At 38.0% G+C, this 22,095-nt stretch overlaps 1 protein-coding gene across 1 annotated transcript in view; it reads right to left on the bottom strand.

Moving 5' to 3' along the window:
* The window catches only part of PTPRN2 (protein tyrosine phosphatase receptor type N2), a 568,252-nt gene extending 546,634 nt beyond the window's left edge, over positions 1-21,618 (bottom strand). The window contains exons 1-3 of the mRNA XM_065731219.1: positions 21,509-21,618; positions 21,201-21,271; positions 6,886-6,936 (exon numbers count right to left, since the gene is read on the bottom strand). Of these exons, the coding sequence (XP_065587291.1) occupies positions 6,886-6,936; positions 21,201-21,271; positions 21,509-21,618 (232 nt within the window). The remainder of the gene's footprint in view (positions 1-6,885; positions 6,937-21,200; positions 21,272-21,508) is intronic.
* Between the last annotated feature and the right edge of the window lie 477 nt (positions 21,619-22,095).

Below are 22,095 nucleotides of genomic sequence, written 5' to 3'. Positions count from 1 at the left end.
TTAATTAAAAAATTAATATGCTGGTAGAACATACATTTTTAAAGCTACTTTAGATAATGTGCTTCTTAATACAAGTTGCAAAAAATAGCAAATAAATAGGACTACTTTCTGGTAGCAAGGGTCTTGTAAGAGCAAAGACTTAATGGCAGCTTGATTATTCTATTAATAAAAACTAAATATTCCTAAGGAATAGCAAACCCAATAGTTATAGAACTTTATGCATGCAAACACCATCACTCCAAATAGAACGCTCAAATAAAGGAGAAACATACAAGGCTGATACTGATTTGCCCCTCGCTCCCAAAAATATCTTGAATAAAACACCAAATTCCACCCCACACTCCCAAAATCACATTCACTGATTTAACAATTCACATTAAGTGCTTATTCTTGTTTTATGAAGTCCACCATTCATATTTTGAAAGAGGAAACACTACCACAAGTCCTAAAACTAAGGAACACAAGTTCCCATATGACAGCACACTAATGTTTTTTTTAGTTTCAGTGCAGGTAAGAAAAGTTTCTGAAATAACACTGGACAACACCCAGCAACACTGAGCCTTAAACGCTAGCACAGGACATAAGAACATAAGGAACTTCCTAGGACTACAGACAGATTCAGTGTGCACATGCTTACCCCATGCTGGCTGCCAGACAGCCAGCAGAAATCCATTGATCAAGTCTGAGCAACGAGTTTGTGCCCTGGACGAGCTACAAGTGCATGTTCTTCACAGAAACCCACAGCAGAGTTTTTTAGTGACAACTGGGACGGTGTACTACCATGGCTGCATTACCATGCTAAGCACTTTTTCATGGAAGAGGTCATGATTCCCCCTCCAAACAATACCAATTCTTTTGTGCTGGATACATCCATGCTGCTATCACAACGGCAGTGGTTTCAGCATCACACTGAGACAAACAGAAGACACAGGTTCATTAGAAGATAAACGTGCTTTTTCTGTGATGTTCTCTTCAAAGAGAAGGAAAAAAGCATCCTATTGCAAGGTAAAGCAGAAGTTGTCACCAAGGTGGTGTTTTTAACCTCCCAATGAAACTGAAATGTTACTTTGGCCATTCACCCCCCAGTGCTCTCACCTCAGATGGTTCAGAAACATTCACGTTAAAAAAACAAACGTTAAAAACATCCTGTTTGTGAAAAGTAGGCTACAAGTGTTCCAGACTTCAGAAGTGAGATGACAATTTATTTTCAAAGCAGCACCTTAGCATGGCATAGAGATGAGAGAGCCTCGAGCTCCTTCAGCCTAAACTGCAGAGTAAATGCCTCATACTCATCATTATGTTTTGTAGCTTCTTCCACTCATGAACACAGTGAATCTCTGACATTGTCATTAAGAGAGAATCCAAAACTCGTTGAAAGTAAACCCTCACATTTAAATTATTAGTCAATTTTTTGCTTCAAGCATACATATATTTCTATTTACTTCAGTATTCAAGCTCAACACGGTAACATGAGCTTTATCACAGAAGGTGATGTTAAGCCTTTGGTTATTTGTGATGAGTTCCCACACCCTTGGAAAGCTCACAGACTGTCTATGCATCATAAAACAGAGGTAACACTTGGCATTACTCCTCAAAAGTCTGAATTTAGTTATAACAAGTACCGATGCTTACTGAAGAACTTTGGAAGGCTTAGGCACAGATCTGTAGAGTCGTTTGACAAAATTCCAACAGTTTTTGTAAGAGCAGTGCCTTGCATAGATGTAGCTGGAGACATCTGTTGCTAAGAAGCACTGAGATGCATCTCCTTCTGCAACTCCTTCCCAATAGGCAATGATCTGGAAAACCTCAAAACATACCACATTAAGGTCAAGAAACTATTTCAGGTATCCCGATTTGTCTCCCTTATCATCTGCAGCACATGTTTACTATTTATGGCTCATCACCAGCACATGCAATCACTCATATGCCAAACATTCAAGAATCTCTGTAGCTTAGGAAAAAAGGGCATTAGCATTCTGAACTGTTTGGAGACATCGAAACTTGGAAAGGTTTACAGCTTTGTACTTCCATGCTCAGAAGCCTTCGACACACTGCACTAACCTAAGTCCCTCCTAACAACTGCAGCTTGCATACATAAAGCAATATTGACTCAGCTGTGCGTAACTGGTTACAAAGCCTTTCACATGCACAGCAGCTTCAAACACTGCTGCAGACATTAGAGCTTGTCTTCCTAGCAGAGGTTTAGCAGCTGTCAGTGAGGCTTGCCTTACTGATGCACACTGCATCAAGCACTATATTTAATTAACTTATTTGGTTGGCCTCCCAGAACTGCTTTCTACAATATGATCTTGTCAGCATGAACCCTGCTATGACTGTGTGCTGGAAAGAGAGTGCAGCCACATCCACCATAAATAAAGTTAAGTTTACGAAGGTTGTACTGATAAGGAACAAAGATATCATGGTGTGTCCACGCATGGATAAAACAGTACAAAGATTCCTTCTGAGGCAAATATCTGGAGATTAAATCTAAAAGAGAGAATGCCATCCCTCTAAAAGAGGAGTTTCAGCAATTTAGTAAAGGGAGAAATTAGGACAATAAGGACTGTTTGATTTGGAAAGGATGCCTTTATCTACACCAGATGGCACCTTTCCCAACAGCACTACCAGAACTCAACAGTGCACTTTCACAAGGAAGGATAAGCACGCATCTTTGCTGTGCTGCTTTCAGCATCTGAAGGCTTCCAACAGGGAAGCTACAGAAGTTGACACTTTGCACGAACTGCTTTACTTACCACTTAAAATGCAAAACAAAATATAACATACTTCCACTTCTATACAACTGCACTAGGCTTAGTGTATACATAGGTGGCTCCAAAAGCCATATCTATTTATTCCCATGGAAACTGCAACAAAGAGCACACTAACACGATTTGAGAGATAAAATACTCAGCTACAAAACAGTTTTCACCGTAGTTGCCACCGTTAGCTCTGCACATGCACCAACAATGAACAAGAGACTGCATGCTGTGCTTGACCAGTTGAGGTGACCCACTGTCACCACTGCTGAAATGCACCACCACCTCACTGTGCTCACACCCACTCTTTGATCTCCATAAACAATTGGCAAGCATCAGTGAACATTAATGGGTGCCATTTTTCTCCCCACACAGAGGAATTCAATTCCACATCTTTGCTCCATATGCAGTTCCACCTGAAATGCCCCTCTGCTGCCATCTGTCACAACACAACACCACAACGGAATACTGGTGGGAAAGTCCAACCTCTACTGCCATAACACCACCATCTGCCTCTGCATGTCACAATGTATGTGAAGGTGCAAGTGCTGTAACACTCCTTACCCACAGTTGTGTCACCACACCAGCCCTCATTTAATCTCTTCAGCTTACATTATAATTTTTCCCAGCTATGTATCTTAAGACATTTTGTTATTTGCTGCCTCTGGCGTCTGCAGCAGCTTATAAGGACGTACTGTGGAGAATAGATTCCCAAGGTTATAGCATTCCAACTTTCTATTTGTGTCTGCAGCTCATAAGCATATACACCCTTCACATCAAGTTTTTTAGCTTCATGTTCTCAACTTTGAAGCATTTTGGGCAGCTGAAAATGCCAGTTTCTCCAACTGCCAATTAGAAGTAACAATTTACTAAGAGTGAAATAGATGACACCTAAACCATGTTATCCCCAGAGGTTCTGTCTTTGCAAATTAAAAAAGATCTAACTCAGTCTTCTTGCTTGGTTTATCCTCACTCTATTAAAATAAACACGAAACAATATGCTCCTTTTTAAACCACTTGGTGAGTCAGTGCAGCTCAGGAAACTGATAAAAGGCTTATGGAAATAAATTAATATTGCATGAATGCTGCTGCAGCTATTAAACAAGTGAGAACCCATCGCTGAAGCCAAGAGACCTACACACGATAAGGAAAAATTGCAGAAAAGTCAGTAATCACTATTACAGCAAATTTTGTGCCCTATAAAATGGCATATGACCTAAACAGATGTAAATGACATAATTTTTGTTTATACTGGATCTTAACAACTGGAATGCATTGCTTTAGCAACAAAAAAAAAAAGCTTATTTTAACTTTTTTTAAACGAAGAAAAGATTGATAAAATCTGAAAGCTTTTAAATAAGTGGTCATTAGTATAACTAAGAAGAGTATTTTCCTTCATATCTCTTCAGAAATTGCATAACATGAAGCATCTCAATTCCTGACATCCTGGCTATCCTTTTACAAGCCCAACACACGACTAGCACTCGATATCTCCAGTTGATGACATTATGTGAGGTGACAACAAAAGATTATGACTTTCACTGAGAAGCCCAGCTTCATTTTTGAAAGCAGGGTTAGTTCAGCTACCTTTACTTGAGGCCAAGAGGAAGATGAGCATTGCCATCCTTCCTGCAGCTGTTGGACACACCTGCAGATCTCAGAGCCTCATGCTGCATAAAATTGGCTGCTGTTTCCTGCCACTTTCACACCATACTTGAGAAAAATACACTCATAAGATCAGTAAGAGACAAACCTTACTATGAATTTGCAGCACATAAAGTACACTCTGCTCCTGAGCATGGAGACAGACTGAGTTTTCAAGGCAGAAAAGGACTCACACTTCAACATATCAGGATTTCCGAAGAACATACCACAGGAAAACAAGAAAGTACATGCAGAAGCAAACAGTTCTCTTCCTTTTTCATATATATATATATATTATATATATATAAAATAAATATTCATATATATATTTTTTCATATATATATAAAAAAGATCAGAAATTAATACTTCAAACTACATTTTTCCAAAACTACTGTTAATTTTCTCGATAACAGTATATGTTTTACTGTGGATAACATTCATTCGGGTAGCATAAAGGCAAAGGGACCAGCACAAGCAAGGAGGTGTTACAGAAGAAAGGAAAAAATGAATGCTCATCAGCCTCCGAGGACCTGGACTCCCAGCAAAACAACTCCAAAGGAGGGATCTCCAACAAGAGATCCTTCCTCAGTGGCAGTCAGCCCTTAAATGAGGTCTAAGAGGAGTGCAGCCTCGCTCCACCCCATCCAGTCACACACACAGGTAAATTGCCTTCACCTGTGCTCCCAGGGCTGACCAGATCTTTCCTTCAGGTGCTCAATCAGTGGTTCAGGCTGTGACTCAGCAGTCCCCATACAGATGGGTGAAGGGAAAGACATCAGACACTCCACACAGTAAGATGAAATACATTGATGGAATCTCTGCATATATATATTTTTAATTAAGGTCAACCATACAAAGTATCACAGATAATCTTGATTATTCATTACTGACCATTAAATTGTGGATGCCCCCTCCCTGGAAGCAATCAAGGCCAGGCTGGATGGGGCTTTGAGCAACTTGGTCTAGAGGCAGGTGTCCCTGCCTATAGCAGCTGGGCTGTAACTAGATGATCTTAAAGGTCCCTTTCAACCCAAACCATTCTATAAGTTACAGCTGTACCTAAATAACACTAGATCTACAGAAGATGTCCATTCTGAATTCAAAGACGAAATCGACAGTTTAATTTTGTACTCCATAAAAATGTCAGCTTTTAAGAAACCATATTTTTAATTAAGGAAAAAGGTTCAGAGAAAGAAGTTATCAAGCAACCTTTAAGGCCAGACCTTTTAAGTGGTTAAAAACAACAACAAAAAAATCTGCTGTAATCTTTCTCCATTACATTCAGTTAGCCAGATATAGCTGTGGCCAACCATAAAACCCTATTAATCATACTTGCATTGGGAAGACCACAGTTAGGAAGTCAAGATGATTGTGACCAACAGAATGCACCACTGCAGAAAACTGCTACTTTACTATTTTCTGTCAAGCACAAAATCTCCAAATAGAATTTCAGCACATTATAGATGCAACTGAAGGTATGATTTCACACTAGAATTATTTTTGGAGATATTAATAAACATACTGTATCTATCTTTATACAGATCTTAATTCCTCCAAACTCCTCAGACATATTTCTCCCTTTCATTCCCTCCCCCTTGTGTGTATTTGACTGATACTGAAAAACACTGGAAAACTCAAATTCACCTTAAATGTTCTTTTCATTAGGATTTTAACAAAGTTCATTTATTATATATATATATATATATTCATTTATAATATATATTGGCACCTGTCTTTGATGGAAGAAATGTTTCTGCTTTGTCAGACATTCACCAAGAGAAATTTTCTATATAACACTTGAAATCATAGTTGTGGATCTACAGACCCAACAGGAGTAATTGCTTCAGAAGATCTCTCTAAAAATGGTTAGGCTTGGGACTTGCATGATCTCATGTAGCACAATAAAATAACTTTAGACTACTGTCAAAAGAGTCATTCCTACTGTTCCATTACACTGGTACGCATACATGTGTGTTAGCTTTAAAAACCTAAGAGCTTACTGAAGGAAACTGAAAGTGAGCACAAAGCTGCTTCTGCAGTGTTAGATCAAGTGAAATTACAGAAAAAGTAAGCAGTGTAATTAAGAACAATGATAGTCTTCCACTGAGACCTTCTTCCTCACTATAAAAGTAACTTTTTAATAGAAGAAGACTGGTAATTACTCAACATCGTCCTCTAAGATGATGAGTGACTTATGTTATTTTTATTCGTTATTAAGACAAATTAAATTTTAGCCTCTTTCAGTGTGTTTAATTTAATTAAAAACCAATTCTCACTATAGGAGTGGATGTTGTTCAAGGTGGAGAGATTATTTAAACAAAGTATATTAAGTTATCTCTGACTGCTGACCAGAATAGTCGTAGCTACTTGGTGAGTTTTTTCTTCCCACCTCCCTCATTCAAACAGATTCAGCTTATTAAATCAGCCATATATAAGTTACACAGCAGAGGACAGGAGTCAGCAAACAAAACATTCCAGACTTACCATTTACACAGATTTCAAAAGATTTGCAAAGATCATCTTCAACCAGGCAGCCTAAAAACACAATAGAAAGGTAAAAATTAATACAAGTTTCAAACTGTGGATAATTAGCACAGACTGAAGTCCCCTCAGGCTATTTAATTCTTAGCAGAAGTCAGACAATTGGATGCCTTTAGGAATCTAAATTGGGCTGTACAGAATGGTAAGAATGGGGAAATGAACTGGTTAGATAGCCCCTACTTCTAACTGGTTACAGTCAGAATAACCTTTGATGGTTCTCTTCTCCTCATTTCTCTGCTAAGGGTTCAGGTATTCTCAGTACTTTTCTCTCATTTAAAAATTCAAGGAACCTTATATTCCCTAATTTTGAACACAATATTATTTGACAGCAGAGTAACACTGCAACATACTACCAGAAATCAGGAGTTTCCTCAAGCAATTTACATCGCAGTGAGATAAATCCACAAGTTCAGTACAAATTGCTCAAAACAGGTGAAAAAAGCTCCAGGCTCTGCTTAGGTCCTCAGGAACACTTACTCTTTGTAGAAAGACTTGAAAATGAAGCTGACAAACCAGCACAGCTTCTAGGGTAGGCTTCCCCTCCCCTGTGAAGCAGGAAATTTGCACCAGAACTGTTTCCTCTGCAGCTCCTGCTTATGCCAGCCCACACCTTGCCCTAGAAACAGCATCCAGCTTAGCGAGCTCAGCTCATCCACTTGGATGCATCTTCACAGTGGAAATCCACCCATTACTGATACCACCAAATCAGGTATGAGACACTCATATTAGCTCCTGTCTCTAGGCAAAATGAGCTCACATTCCTGAGAGCAGCAGAAAAGCATGATGCTCCCCACTCTGGTCACTCCACACTGGGGGACAGGGACACACATCAAGCACTGGGGCAATTGGAAGTATCACAATACAGTCAGGACCGTGTGCTCTGTTAATCCAACCAGTAGTTGGTTCATTTCGTGCTCTCACAATTAGGATCTGATTAACTGTGGTGGATGCTTCATCCTTGGAGAGCCATTCAAGGACAGGGTGAAGGGCTCTGAGCAATTTGATACTGCTGCATATGTTCCTGCTCACTGCAGAAGAATTGGACTAGAAAAACTAAGGGTCCCTTCCAACTCAAACAAATTTATGGACTCTATGAACCCCAAAGAACAAGGCTGTATTTTAAACACAGGACCTGCCCTAGAGAAAGTATTTCTACAATTAAACCTTTTAACAAGTCTGGGAAGTACCTTTATGAGTGGACTCAGAGTTACAGAAATAAAGTGGTCTTGAGTAGATTCCCTCTGTGCATCAGAAACCAGATAAGAACTTCACCACATCTAACATTAGACCACATCTACTTAATATATTTGTGCTTCTGAAGAGAGAGTGATTCCCTCACCAAAAAGAAAACAAAAGGCTCAAGGCTCTTCCCATTAATTACTCAAGTCCAAACTCCACTAGAAGATTTCAGAAAGGATGACTTATGCACGTTCACACAGCCTTTCAGCCGGTACCTGTATTAGCACATCATTAAGCCTGAACTAATATATTATGTCTCTCAGCAGGATTTATTAGCACTGTGCTAGGTTTGAGCTAAGCAAGCATATCTACACAAATTCAAGTGGCAATGGTGCACTTGCACAACCCCTTACGTCTATCCCTGCCCCTGCCTACAAAGACCACAGACACTTTACAAAGTAAACATCCTACAATACCTACGCTGATAGAAGTGCTCTTTTCCCCTTTTACCTATCCACCAATACACTGTGGGTATACCCTTAAAAGGTAGAAGTTTCATACTCAGAAAGATCCTGCAAGCAGGTCAGCATGTATCTAAGCAGCCAACAGCTCCAGTTTGTGATATTTTTGAGATATTTGTAATTTTATTCCAGAAAAGTGTACTGTAGCAGCTGTTTGACCTGAATCAGTGCCTGAAAACTGCCTGAAGAAAGCTGACTGCAGCTTGGTGCCAACCCAGCAAAGCAGAAGGAAGCCTTAACTATGTATTAGCTCATAAAGAACATAAGAGGAGAATGACAACATACAATGGCCAGAACACACCAGCACTCACTACGCAGCATATTAGGAGCTATAATTTAAAGTCTAGGAATGATCACTTAAAATTTGAAAGTCTGCAGGAAAAAAAAAAAACAAGATTTCAAGTACTAATGCAGACTAGGCAGATGACAAACACGCTTCAGTATTCCTGTTTTCAGGGATTTGAAACTGCCATTTCTTCTAAAAGAAAGTTTTTATGGTTAGGTAAAAAAAACTCTGATAAAATTTGTCTGCTTTGTTTTCCTGACAGATTGCAAAGGGGTCAGAACTGAAAGCCTGAGATGAACATTTCCTCCCAGGAAGTTTCACAAGTCCAAGGGAAAACAGAAACCCTGCAGTTGATTTATCACAGATTGGCTTAGCTTGGAAGGGACCTTTAAGGTCATAAGCTCCAACCTTCCTTTTTCACCCTGTGGTGGCCATGCTGCAGATCCTAGAAGTGTTGAATGAGAAGTTTCAACCACAAGCGATTCTAGAGGAGTCTCCAGGTACAAGCATCTATGGGTTCATGCAAACTCTTCTGCTTTTGAAACACTTGGAAAGACAGGTGATTGCAGGCCTTCTATACAGCTCCCAAAGCCACCTGTGAGATATTAGCCATCCCCTAATATACTGATCAACTCAGAAGCAGAAAAAAAACAGATTTAAAGTGAACTAGATTTATATATCCAGATACAAAGAAATAATAAGCCTGACCACATCAGTACAGAACTTAGATTCAAATCAACTCTGACTTTGCTAGAAATGCTTCATGTTATCCCCTAATGTTTTCCATGAAAAGTAACAAAAAAACCGATTTCATTACATTTTAATGCTTCCTTTAATAATAGTTGATTATTAATTGCTGACTGTTTCTAGTTGACGTCATTAGCCTTGAAAATTTAGAGCAAATTAATCAAGTAAATGGTATGGAAAACTGTACCCACCAATGAATACCCAAAAATAGCCCACAGTGACCTTGAAAACTCCTTGAAAAATACTGTATCTCAAGTTACCGCTGGTGTTGATTGTTACATATAATTCACCCAACCAGTCAATGTACTAATTTAACTACTAATTTATCTTTTGTTGTTACTGCTGGGACATTAAGACAACGTATTTCATTTTAAATATCATTTACCAACTAATAGTAATGACAGCAATAAGTCACTGCTGAAGAGCGAAGAAGCATTGTCTCCAGTAGGCACTTAATGCAGTTCATGCCTTATGGGATCAAAATTACAGCAGCCCTACAATAAATTCTCTGTACAGCTTCAACCAGCTGAAGAAAACTAGCCTGCATAGGTACGCAAATGCACTTACTTGATTATGCCTCTAAATATGCCAAATTAAGATCTCCAAGTTCTTCTACTGCAGAAAGGAGCATGTTCAAATACCTCATTTATGCAGCAAGATGGAAATAAAAGTACCTAGCATTACAGCATCAAAACTACATCCAGCTAGCCCCATATGTTCCCCCAAGAAAACAGTCATAGAAGTGACTAACAACAAAATCAAGGAATAGCAAAGACTTTATCACCTAATAAAATTACTGGGCATTAAAAATTGCCTTTCCATTAGCAGCTATATGTCCCTATTTACTAAATCCAAGTCTCAGTGGTAACTCAGAAGTTTGGAACAATAACACAGTTGTGGGTAGGAACACCAGCACCCACAAAAACAAGCACAATTGTAAACGTAATCAACTCTTCTGCCTAAAATCAGGGTAGATGGCTGAGCTACACATCACAGCATGCCTACGTGGAATATTGTTAACAGGCAAGTCAACTGAAGTCATTAGATCTCTATCTAGAGAAAGTCACAACAATTGAATTATGAAGAAGACAATTTTATAAAATCCTTTGCACGAATATGCTGCATCACATTTCTTTCTCTCCCATTTAACCAACCTGTAACAATTAGACTTTACATGTGTCTCACTTAATAGAATTTGAGTAGTCTAACAGCTTTATTAGCTACAACTCATATGTGTACGTATATTCCTGCAGCTTTTATTATCAAAAATTATCTTACAAAATCAAAATAAGAAAACAAGCAGAAGACAACAATAGCTAAACTTCTTCCATGTTTATCAGTTAAGAACAAGGAAAAGACAAACCTTGTAAATCCTTACTGTTGTTGGGGCTTTCCCCTCTCTCACGAGCTTCATTCAACAACCTTGTAGCCAACTAATTACTCTTCATCTTCACAGTGGATAATAATCAGCCCTCACCATAAAATTTTAAATCATACAGACTTTAAAAATATGCTAATACAAATTAGCATTTTTAATAATCCAGAATCAAAAGTCACTCCACATCCCCTTCCTTTTCTCCAGTTTATTTGCTCTCTGGTAAGGAAACCTTAAAGGGTAAATTCTGCTAAAAACTGCTAATGAGAAAAAAAGAAACCACCTGGCTGTACCAGCACTGGGCATGCCTGATGGGCTCCCTGGTTCCTTAGTACCACCTGAGAATGCTTTAAATAGATGGCTTGTGGGAAGTTGTGTTGTTTTATTTTTTTTTTCATGTGGTTGTTTTAAGAAATGTTTAAGAATAACATTTTTAAAAGTATTGAGTTCATATAGCAGCGATACTTTGAACTGGAGAAAGTAAGATAGTGTATAATGTGAATGATAAAATAAACTGATGGGGAGAAAGAAGCATGACTTGCATGCAGAAAAATGAAAGCGTAATGCTCTTCTCACTGGTGTATGTGGAAAAAAATGTCAGTCTGCTGCAGCTGTGACCCATCTAACACATCCTCATGTGTCTGCTCAACATCTATGTTTAAGAAATGTAGGATTACCCAGAACTACAAGCACAGCTTTTTTCCCCTATGTATCGTTATAGGTGCTGCAGGTGTAACATACTAATAGTTACTCAAAAAACATCAATTGTTTGTGAAAACAACTGTTGTTTATTCTCTTCAGCTTTGCTTTGTTATTCACTTTGATAAGAAATTTAGACATTCCTTAGTTCTCTAACTTTCCTTTTTATCTCCTTCTCCTTTCCTCTTTTTTTTTCCTAGCTTCTCTTTTAATCCTGTTCTGAACTCCTCCATTCTCTTTTTCATAAGTACATTTCCTACCTCCTACCTATTCTCTTCTACTCTCCAAAAAAAACCCCATTTTGCTGCTTTCTGTCTCTCTCAACATATATTAATCAGGCAGTACGTTTCCTACCCTTGGTCCTCCCTTTGCTCGTGACTATGAACAGCCTGTCTGTTAAAACATTTTTCATTGTTTGATTACTGGATCTCCATTCTCAACCTCTTCTACAGGTGCCCTCTAGCACCTCTTCCAGCACACTTGGGCATTCCTCATTCATCACCTGCTGATGAGGTGCTGAAGAGTTCAAGAAACAGGTAGAATTTGTTGCACCTTGCTCCCTGTGCTCAGGAGTGGAGTAAGTTTACACGTTTTCTTTTGTTTTTCTTTCTTGGTTTCTCAGGATATCTAGAATCCTCCTCGCTGAAACAAGCATTTCACAAAGACATTGGAAACTCTGACACTTTATCAAAAACAGCTTTAAACAGTAGTTTAACTATGAATCAAAGCATATTTCTTTGTTCAAAAATAATATTAGAGAGTACACAATGCTAAATGATCTTTTCTCACTTGAGACAAGCATAACAAGTACAGAGTTTTGACTTTCTGCATTTATTCCATCTTTTATGTTTTCAAAAGTAACAGGTGCTTAATATTTTTTGTAATACTGTAAACTCCTGAGACGGAGGTTCCTTTATTTTTCTTATATTTGTGTGCATGTGTACAAAGCTTAGCACAACAGAGCACTGATACCTGGTGAAGAAACCAGGCCTTGCTGTAATCAAAACCAACAATCAAAAAGATGACACAAGAAATGCTGGCAGTGGTTAACTGGAAGACAATTTCTTATATGAAAAGTTTCCAAAGGACAGACAGATTTCCCACAAGTGTTAACATATGATATGAACACTTTCCTAACTCTGAATTAATGATTCTTCCAATCATTCATTATACATACTGTATATTAAAATATGATCCTCGCCAGAATAATTCACTGTGGAAATAAGGAGTTCTCATTCAAAACAAGAAAATGTCAGTACTAAGCTCACAGCCACGACGTGCTCCTAAAGCCTCGATCACAGTTCATATGAGGGCTTCAATTACACCCTTTATAACACTTGTTCTTCAACATGAATGGACTGACACACTATGTACTCAAAACAGTGCAAAAATGCTCTAACGTATGATACCATTTCTCACTGTGCAATGGGCCTTCCATGTCTTTTCTGCATCGGGGAGGGAGGGAAATAAAGTACACCTTTTCTTTTGCATATAATTAGCCCTGAGCCTGTCTACCAGTAAGGAAAGGAATTGCTTTGTGGTGGGTGAAAATGCTGTTAACTTGCCTGATTACTAATGCCGTGATTGCAATGATGTAGGGCTTTTCTGCTGGAAAGCGCTGAGGAAAGGTCACTATTAAGAATAATTGAAGATGTAATCAGTAATAATAATTCACGAGGGGAGGAGCCAGGGAAAGGCTGACATTAGAAAAGCTCCAGAACAGCATTCACATTTTTGCCCAGGGCTCCAAAGAACACAGCACGTCATGGGCTGATTCAAGAAATGAATGTTTTGTTATGCCTTTTTGTCTTTTTTGCACAGTAAATACTAAAAGAATTTGTCTCCAGTTCCTTAGTGCTACAGATCCCTCCTCTGGTTCTGCAGCAAATAGGAAGGAAAGATATAATACTCTTAGCAGATACAATACTTAGTTATATTGAATGTTCTCCATTTAAATGATAATTTAAGAAAGCAAATATATCCATTCTTGGAGAAAAAACAGATCACTTAAAAACTAAGATTAAAATGATTACATGGTCTTTGATCAAGACTGAACACTTTCACTCATATCCATTAACTGTGGCAAGAGAGATTAAATGTGATTTTCTGAAGTAGCTTGACCTCAAACAAAATATATTTGCCATGCTGATAGTCCAAATTGGAAAGAAAGAAATACCTCTACAATATAAAGTGTACAAAATGTTCTTTCAAAATTAGAAAATGGTAACTGAAATGCTCACAAGCTGTAAAATCTCATAAAAATCTAGACCAGTCCTTTAATAACTGTGATTCAGTTCCTCCTGTTTCTTACCAGTTGCTGAAAGGAATTTCCTCACTGTGCACTGAACTACCATTATCCAACACACACTGAAACCACAGCTCTGACCTAAGCCAAACTTTTTTGTGCTTAGCAAAGAAGTTAAGGGCTGAACACCCATTGAACCTTAATGATTTCTACATTGGTGTTTAAATGCATCAGTAAGCAGTCTGAAATCTTTTGCTGCTATTGCATGCATGATATGCTTTCCTCCAAAATCTATAGGCAGCAAGGTCTTCTAGGTCCTTTTCATAACCACAGATGGCTGAAAAGTTAAAACTGAGGCTTATGTAAAACAGAGTGCAATGGTGCCTTTCTCAGTATGACTGCACGTATACCAACAAACACAGCAGTTCAGTGGCTTCTGCCATATTTAGTCTATGAAAGAGCTACTACCATCATTTTATCTGTTTATCTGCTTTTACACATCAGTAACTCTCAATCTCATCCTGTATACTTGTTTTACAAAACTGCGGAACAGAGCGAACTCTAAGTCCTAATTATAATTCAATTGCAGCCTTCTTCCACACTTCAGGTTAAGACAAGCTAGGTCAAAGAAGAAGTGAACCATTAGGTAGAGGAAACTGGATTATCTGTGGGTTATGTTCTTTGGAAGAGAGTTCTTTTTATAACATTTTCCATTATACTTACATGGGGAAGAGTTTTATGTCGTATCATCTACAGTTAATTAGTCTCCATGGTGACAGGATTTCTTTTTTTTAAGTAGTTCTTTTAAGTTCTTCCTCATGCTTTGACTAATCTTCCAATATTCACATCATCAATGGAGGGAAAAGAGGTATGTTTATCATTTTCCTCTAATAAGCACCAGAATATTGTTTTCATTACGTGTCAGAAACTCTTAATGAGTACCTGCTTGTTGCTGGAAAAAAAAGATAAGCAGGACTCCCAATTCTCAAGACCAGGATTTAAGGTCTGTGCCAGAGGCCTGGAACGATGTTCCACTTAGCAAATAGTACACCATCATTTAATTGATGGTGTGATCAATGCCTATCACATACAACTTTTCCTTCTCCTATCTCTTCTTACTTATAAAAGTCACTCCCCTTTTTGTTCCATCTCTATTGCACAGCTAATTATATACCAGGGTAAATTATCACACGGATGCAGTAAAAACAGCTTGAGAAGAATGAAAAATGAATCTCATAAATCAGTGGAACCTGAAGTCCACAGTCATTTGTAATTGAAAAGTAATTCTCATAGACCAAACAGCACGCGTGGGTTTGGGAGCTGCACTTTACAGATGAGCCTTCAGACAGGAACATGGGAATGAGACAGTACTCTAAATGTGTTTATTTCCACGTATCCATATTGAAGTCTGATGAATATCTGAAAATATTTTCAATTGTAGTTTTTAGGAGCGTGTTTGAAAAAAACAGCCTCATAACTTTACCATGCTATTTTAAGTCATTACATAATGTTTCCGGAATGATGAAAATACCTGTGTTCATCTCACGAAATAGATACTACAGTATACATTTAGTGATTTCTTTAATAAAGAGTTTAAACAGCCCTGAGTAATCTCCATTAAATATTCATGTGTTGGAGAAGAATAATGAAAGTCAATGAAGAAACTCATAGCCTCTTAAAGCTCTCAAAGGAAAAAAGAATAATATTAGGTAAAATTCAATGGACTGTGGCACTAAGATTTATCTATATAGTTTACCCTGGGGCTTAGAATTGCAAATGAAGCTGCAGCGCTCTCTATTAGGGGACAGTTACAAGAAATAAGTCATACAAGTATACTGGTTGCACACCAAATTTAAAAGTACTTAGTCAAGAAGCCTAAAACTTTTCCCTTTCCACAAAAAATGGCAAGAATCTCATAAATGTTTGCGTACTAGAGACGTCTGTGCATTTTCTAAGAACTAAGACCTCCCAGTCGATACAAATTATGTCTTGACATACAGTCAACGTGCAGCATCGTGTGGCTTTGTTCAAGTCCTGCCGGACTTAAGTGGAACTGCGTATGTGGGCATCGCTGCATTCTTGTCAGAGATTGACATTAAGGAACAGTATTTTTCTATGCTGAAAATGAAGAAAATCTATCCCATACTGATTCAAAACTCATTCCAGACAGTAGTTTAAATTCATTACATGCTAAAATTGATCATTTCTACTAACTTTTGTGAAATTGCCCTGACTTCAAAGAAATTCTGAGAGCGAATGAGTAATTTTGACCATAATTGTGCTCTAATTATTTCTGAATCACCCTGATGTATATGTGGCTGGCATTAGAGACAGGTGCCCCAGAATACATTCTGCTGTCATCCCCGTGAAGTAGCTCTGCCCACCCTGTGATACCAGGAAGATGTTTTTTCCCCAGGATAACTACTAAGAGGCAGGCATTTTAATAACATACATCAGAGAATTAGTAAAGAAAAATACTTATATCAATTAGATTAAAGCAATTTGGGGAGGAAGCAAAGAAAATTAGAGACATTTCTGAAACATAAATAATCTGATGCATGGTGAGTAGCACAAGAATTCACATTTCTGATTTCTTCCTAAAAAGTACGCAAAAGACAGTTTTTCTCACTCAAAAATAAATAAATAAATAAAACTAAAAGACTGAACTTTCCAAATTTTTTAAGTTTTTCTAGCTATTGAACTCCTTTTGACAGTGAGAAAGTACTGCACTTGAAAAAAATTCAGGAAGAAAATCCCTGTCTGACTTCAGGAGTTTCTGTAGGTGCCTTTCAACTTCAAGAGTAGTCAAAGGTCACTATGACATCATAACCAGTCCCCAGTTCTTATTGACTTAACATCTAATGCCTATTGATTTTAAGAGAACCAATGTGTCTGAGCAACTCTGAGAATCAGGGAGCAAATACCTACCTTTTATTTTAATTTTTTTTTAATATTTATTTCTTTGTTATTTTTCCCTCTGCAAATAATAACCTCTGAAGTGTCTATGTAAAACTTGTTCAGTCAGAGGAAGATAGAGCTTTTATAGAACAAATAAGAAAAAGATGTTAACAATTGGTGTTGCACATCCCTTAATATAAAGGGGGGATGGGATATAAAGCTACTTTTAAGCCAGGCCTACTAGCAAGATTGCAAAACTAGGATCCCGCAGACTGAAAACCAAGTCTTGCTCTTAATTTTTGCTGCTGGTCTGAGCAAATCATTTTACCACAACTTTCCTCCTGTATTTCATCTTATCTATTTTCTTATCTGGCTAAGTGCTAAAATTTATCATATGTTTGCCAGTGGTTGGCAGAATGGAGATCTGTTGAAATTTGGGATGCTACTGAACATTTTAATACAAATATTAAACTTTTTATAACTTTATTTAACTTCTCCACATGCCGCAGAAATGTTTTCAACTTTAGAAAGAAAGCAGCTCCATAGAGCTACCAAAAAGTATTTGGCACAATGCAAACAAGCATTTTCTGAAGAAAACTTCAGTGGTAATTTAAGAGAAGCCAGTGCCTTCCACCTCTTCTCAAAAAATGCAGAGATTCCAACAGAAATTGTGAAATATATCCTTGACAGCCAATGAACTCAGTAGTACACAAGCTTTTGAATCTTGTTTCATGAGGAGTACTGAAGGGAGGAAGAAAAGTATCTCCAGGACAAGAATTCTCATTCCTTCCCTGAAGGGGCAGAGTAGCAGACAGCCAAACAGACCTCCACAGCTCAGGTGCAAAGTGCACATATCTCTATATGGCTTTGGAAGAATTAGCTGTCTTTTTGTCTTGGCTTGATATATACATACTTCTTAGAAAGGGACAGATTGTTCCTCGAGTCGCAGCTTGTTTTGATTCTTTCTACTTTAGTTTTGAGTTATCTAAAAGTCTGATTTTAATGGAAGGAAAAATAAGACATATAAATACATTAAGAAAAAAAACGTATTTGAATCCTGTGTCCATACATTGTCATATTTCTTTTAAATGATCAGCAGTCAGCATGACTACATGCATTTGCTATTTATAAAGCCTGTTAGAGCATGTTATATACAGCACACTGACGTGCTGGTGCCATGATCCAACAGATCACAATTCACTCTGGAGAACAGGTAAATGTCAGTTGTCCAATCTAAACTTAAGCCAAAGACTGAAGCTGAGTACATTAGCATCTCTCAAAGTCTCCAAAGCAAATTTGCCAAAGATAAATTCCATACAGGAAAAAGTATATCCCACTAGAATTCTTACCTCACTGAATTTCTATACATCTCACTGTAACAGCTTGATATCGTTACATTTTCCTCTATGACCATTTGCTATGCTATCATGGATGTTCCTTTTCCTCCTGCTTGTTACTAGGCAGAAGGTAAATAGTGGAAATGAGAGGGGACAAGAGATTTTTGCATCAGTATTTACCAGTGAAAAGCTAACTCCCAGCTTCCTCCACTGCTGCACCAACCTGCTCTGATTTCTGGATCTGCCTCTGCTTAATGCTCCAGCCTCTCACTAGTAATGACAATTAGCCCAAAGTCTGAACAATGAAACCAGTGGGGCAAATTAACTTCATGGAGGAAACACTGGAGAGAGACCATGGTTTGGCAGAGGAGATGGCACGCATTTCACTATGCCATAAGAAAAGGAATGTACAGGAAAAGAGGAACCAGGAGAAAAGAGTCTGAGAAAGTGAAAGAAAATGACCTTCTCATATATGTGTGTAATGCATAATGAGTCAAAAGTGATAAAAAGTCTGAAGTCCAGAGATTAGCCAGCAGCGGAGATAAGAACCACCTCAAGCTTTTCTGCCAGTGTGTTGCACTGACTTTGTAGCAGTGCTGCCTTCAGATTTCGGTGTGGCAGAAGGCAGCTCATTTCACACAGACATCCTGAGAGCAGAAATTGTTTTACAGTAATTCCATTGATAGTTCACAAGCCCATTCCAAAGTTTCATTTAATCAAGACTGGAATTTTAAAAATATATTTTTCTTAGTGATAATATTTCACAAAGTTCTAGCCATGAGTGTTCAGTCTGACTGGAAGTTGACTGGCATTTGCATAATTTTGTGAGACGTTATTCAGTGAGGTTTAGAAACAGTCTGGCACCTCATATGTGAGCCTTCTTAAGAATTCTTAAATTATTTTAATGAACCAGTATTATTCAAAACTTTTTTTTTTTTCCTTCAGGATTTGAACTTTAGCCAAAACACCAAACCGCAGTCTCTTAAGTGTATGCTTGGAGACTTTCTATTTGAATACCTTAAAAATAAGATATTGTGTTGTTTCTGAATTTAATACTCTGCAGACAGCAAATACCAAAGTATACAATGTTCTGTACATCAATGTAATGATTACAAAAATCCTAATTATAAGAGGAAAGGAAGAGAGAACAAAAGGAAAAAAAGAAAGGAAGAGAAGGGGAAAAAACAGAAAGAAAGAAGGAAATCTGTGACCTTTATTGCTGCTCTACAAAGCATAAATCATGCAGCAGAAGTACAGGCACAATGTTTAAAAAAACAATTCCAAATATATAAATAATATATTTTAGTGCCACTTCATTTGAGGTGTTCTCTCAACAAACATGAAATTGCAATGAGCAGTCTGAACATTGTCAGCTCTGAGGCTGTTTCACAGGAGTTATGCCAAAAAATGCAAAACATGGCAGAGCAGTCTGTTATCATACATGAGTTTGTACAAGGACACAATACACCGCTGCTTCTCTTCATTTGGCTTTGCTGAGAACAATACTTAGCTATCAAATTTGCATCAAGCACTTGCATTTTCAAGGAGCAGCCTTCACTTTCCTGTGCACAGCAGCTGAGTACCCAGTCAAGGACCAGAACAACAAGCAGTATAGCTATGGTCCTCTTGCTTTTATGCCATTTCCTGGAATGGTTTCACTGAGAAGTACACAGAAAAAAAAAATCACAGTTCACAGAATATGAGCTGTATTGTTATTCTGCTGTGGAAAAACATGCTCTGGCAGATTTAGAATTTGGTTCGGGATAACATCATGATTGCTACAGCTGAAAGGTTTTGTCTATTAATTCAATAACCCTTTAGGTATTAATTAAATATCAGAACAACTAACAAACATTTTGCATCACTTTCCTTGTTATCACCATTATTTCAACATTTTAAACAATTTTACACAGCTAAAACATAAAATTTGGAGAAATCATTTGAAATTTGATTGAAAGAAAAAGCATTCCTCAGAGAGCCATAAAATCATAGAATTATTAAAGTCAGAAAAATCGCCAAGATCACCTAGTCCAACCATCAACCAACACACCACTAAACCATGTCTCTAAAATGTGTCAAAAAGTGGCCAAGCCTGCTGGGATCTTTCCAGCAGGGTAACCAAGCACTTCCTTCCCATGGATTAGCAGCATGAGGATGGAGGAGGGCAGCTCCTGGTGTTTGCAAACAGACCCATATCCTCCCTTACTCCCACAAAATCCTTACACTCCCCATACTCAGCAACTCTGTTCGTTGACTGATGATGACTTAATGACATGCAGTATACATATTTCTGTGTTAAAGGTAGAGCACACATATAATATACACTTCCCAGAATTGTAGGGGTTGGAAGGGACCTCCAGAGATCATCGAGTCCAACCCCCTGCCAAAGCAGCTCCCTAGCCCAGGTTGCACAGGGAGGTGTCCAGGTGGGTCTTGAACATCTCCAGAGAAGGAGACTTCACTCCATGCAGCTGTGCCAGTGCTCTGTCAATGTACTGTGAAGAAGTTCCCAAACACATTTGTGCAGAACTTCCTATGCATCCGTTTGTGGCCATTTCCCCTCATCCTATTGTCACACACTGCTGAGAAGTGTCCAGCCTTTTTACTCTTGTTTTCAGTTGTAGTGTTTTATTTACAACGAGATATGAAAGTGTTTGAACATCATAAGTTTGAGGGGAAGAAAAAAAAGACACCTATGGGGTGCTAGAGACTTTTGTCACTGCAGAGCTCTCAAGCATTTTTGCACCGTGGATGCAAGCTTTCTATGGGCATGATTCCTTTGTCACTGCATTCTGATCAGTCTTTACCATCTCTACTCCAAAGGCAGCCTAACACGGCAGCCAATACAGTTCACCGATGTGGATATCATGGACAGGGCTGTACATTTAGGCCAGAGATTGGGCCCCTCAGCTGCCCTCCTCTTCAGATGTATGAGCCTCCAGGAAGCTGACAGAGCCTCAGGAAGCATTACCCAGACTTTTCTCTTCTACATAGCTCACTTCACAACACTGACATTCTAAGATGGAAAACTGACTCCATACACTGAAGAAGTTTAAAAGAAAAAATGAAACATATCAGAAGGAGCAACTTACTAATTTGTGACTTCATAAAACGTTTTTTATATAATGTTTAGTAAAGTACCATAAGAGATTTAAGGTGACTCACAAATGCCTAAAAATATGGAAGTTATTTTCAGCCTGTGTGTTTTTTTCCTTTATGATGTAAGGAGACTAAAACTACTCTGCTTTTGTTTCATGTTATTTTCTGCCTTGCTTCTACCTTCCCTTTTTGTAAGAATAATCACGTACATTGTGCTTTCCTTGAGAAGCTCCCGACTGCATGCCACCTGTATCAGCAGGAGGCAGGCAGATAAAAAGCACTAACCGCATAGTTGCAATTATGTATCAAAGATGAATGCTAATCTCCATAATTGCTAGTATTAGTTTTCCCATTTTCAGCTAGTGCCATCCAGTTTGACAAAACAAAGTTAACGATTGCCTTTGAAGACCACTGAAATATCACTGTATTTTAGATATACAAATATGCATATTGTACTAAACTTTACATATATATATATATATAATATGTAGAAATTATCTTTTTTCCCAGTTCTTATGCTCAAATAGGGAAGAAATGTCATGACACGAGGATTTGGGAAGAAGGGAGAACTTAAAAGATAAGATATCCTTAAGAGAATAAATCTTGTTCATGGTTAAGGCGCTGGCAAACCATTGACTTTTCAAAGTCAGCAGACCAGAAAAGTGCTCTTTCTGCATTACATGGGAGAATCTTCAACCAAACTGCAAAGAGAAAAATTTCCTATATTTTGCTTCAGTCTCGCAGGCAGCCTTCTGTTAGTTATAAGT

Source organism: Cyrtonyx montezumae, unplaced genomic scaffold (genome assembly GCF_038088225.1).
Source record: "Cyrtonyx montezumae isolate F1298 unplaced genomic scaffold, pur_monq_1.0 scaffold_14, whole genome shotgun sequence".
NCBI classification, from domain to species: Eukaryota; Metazoa; Chordata; class Aves; order Galliformes; family Odontophoridae; genus Cyrtonyx; species Cyrtonyx montezumae.
This window is presented reverse-complemented; position numbering and strand designations above follow the sequence as displayed.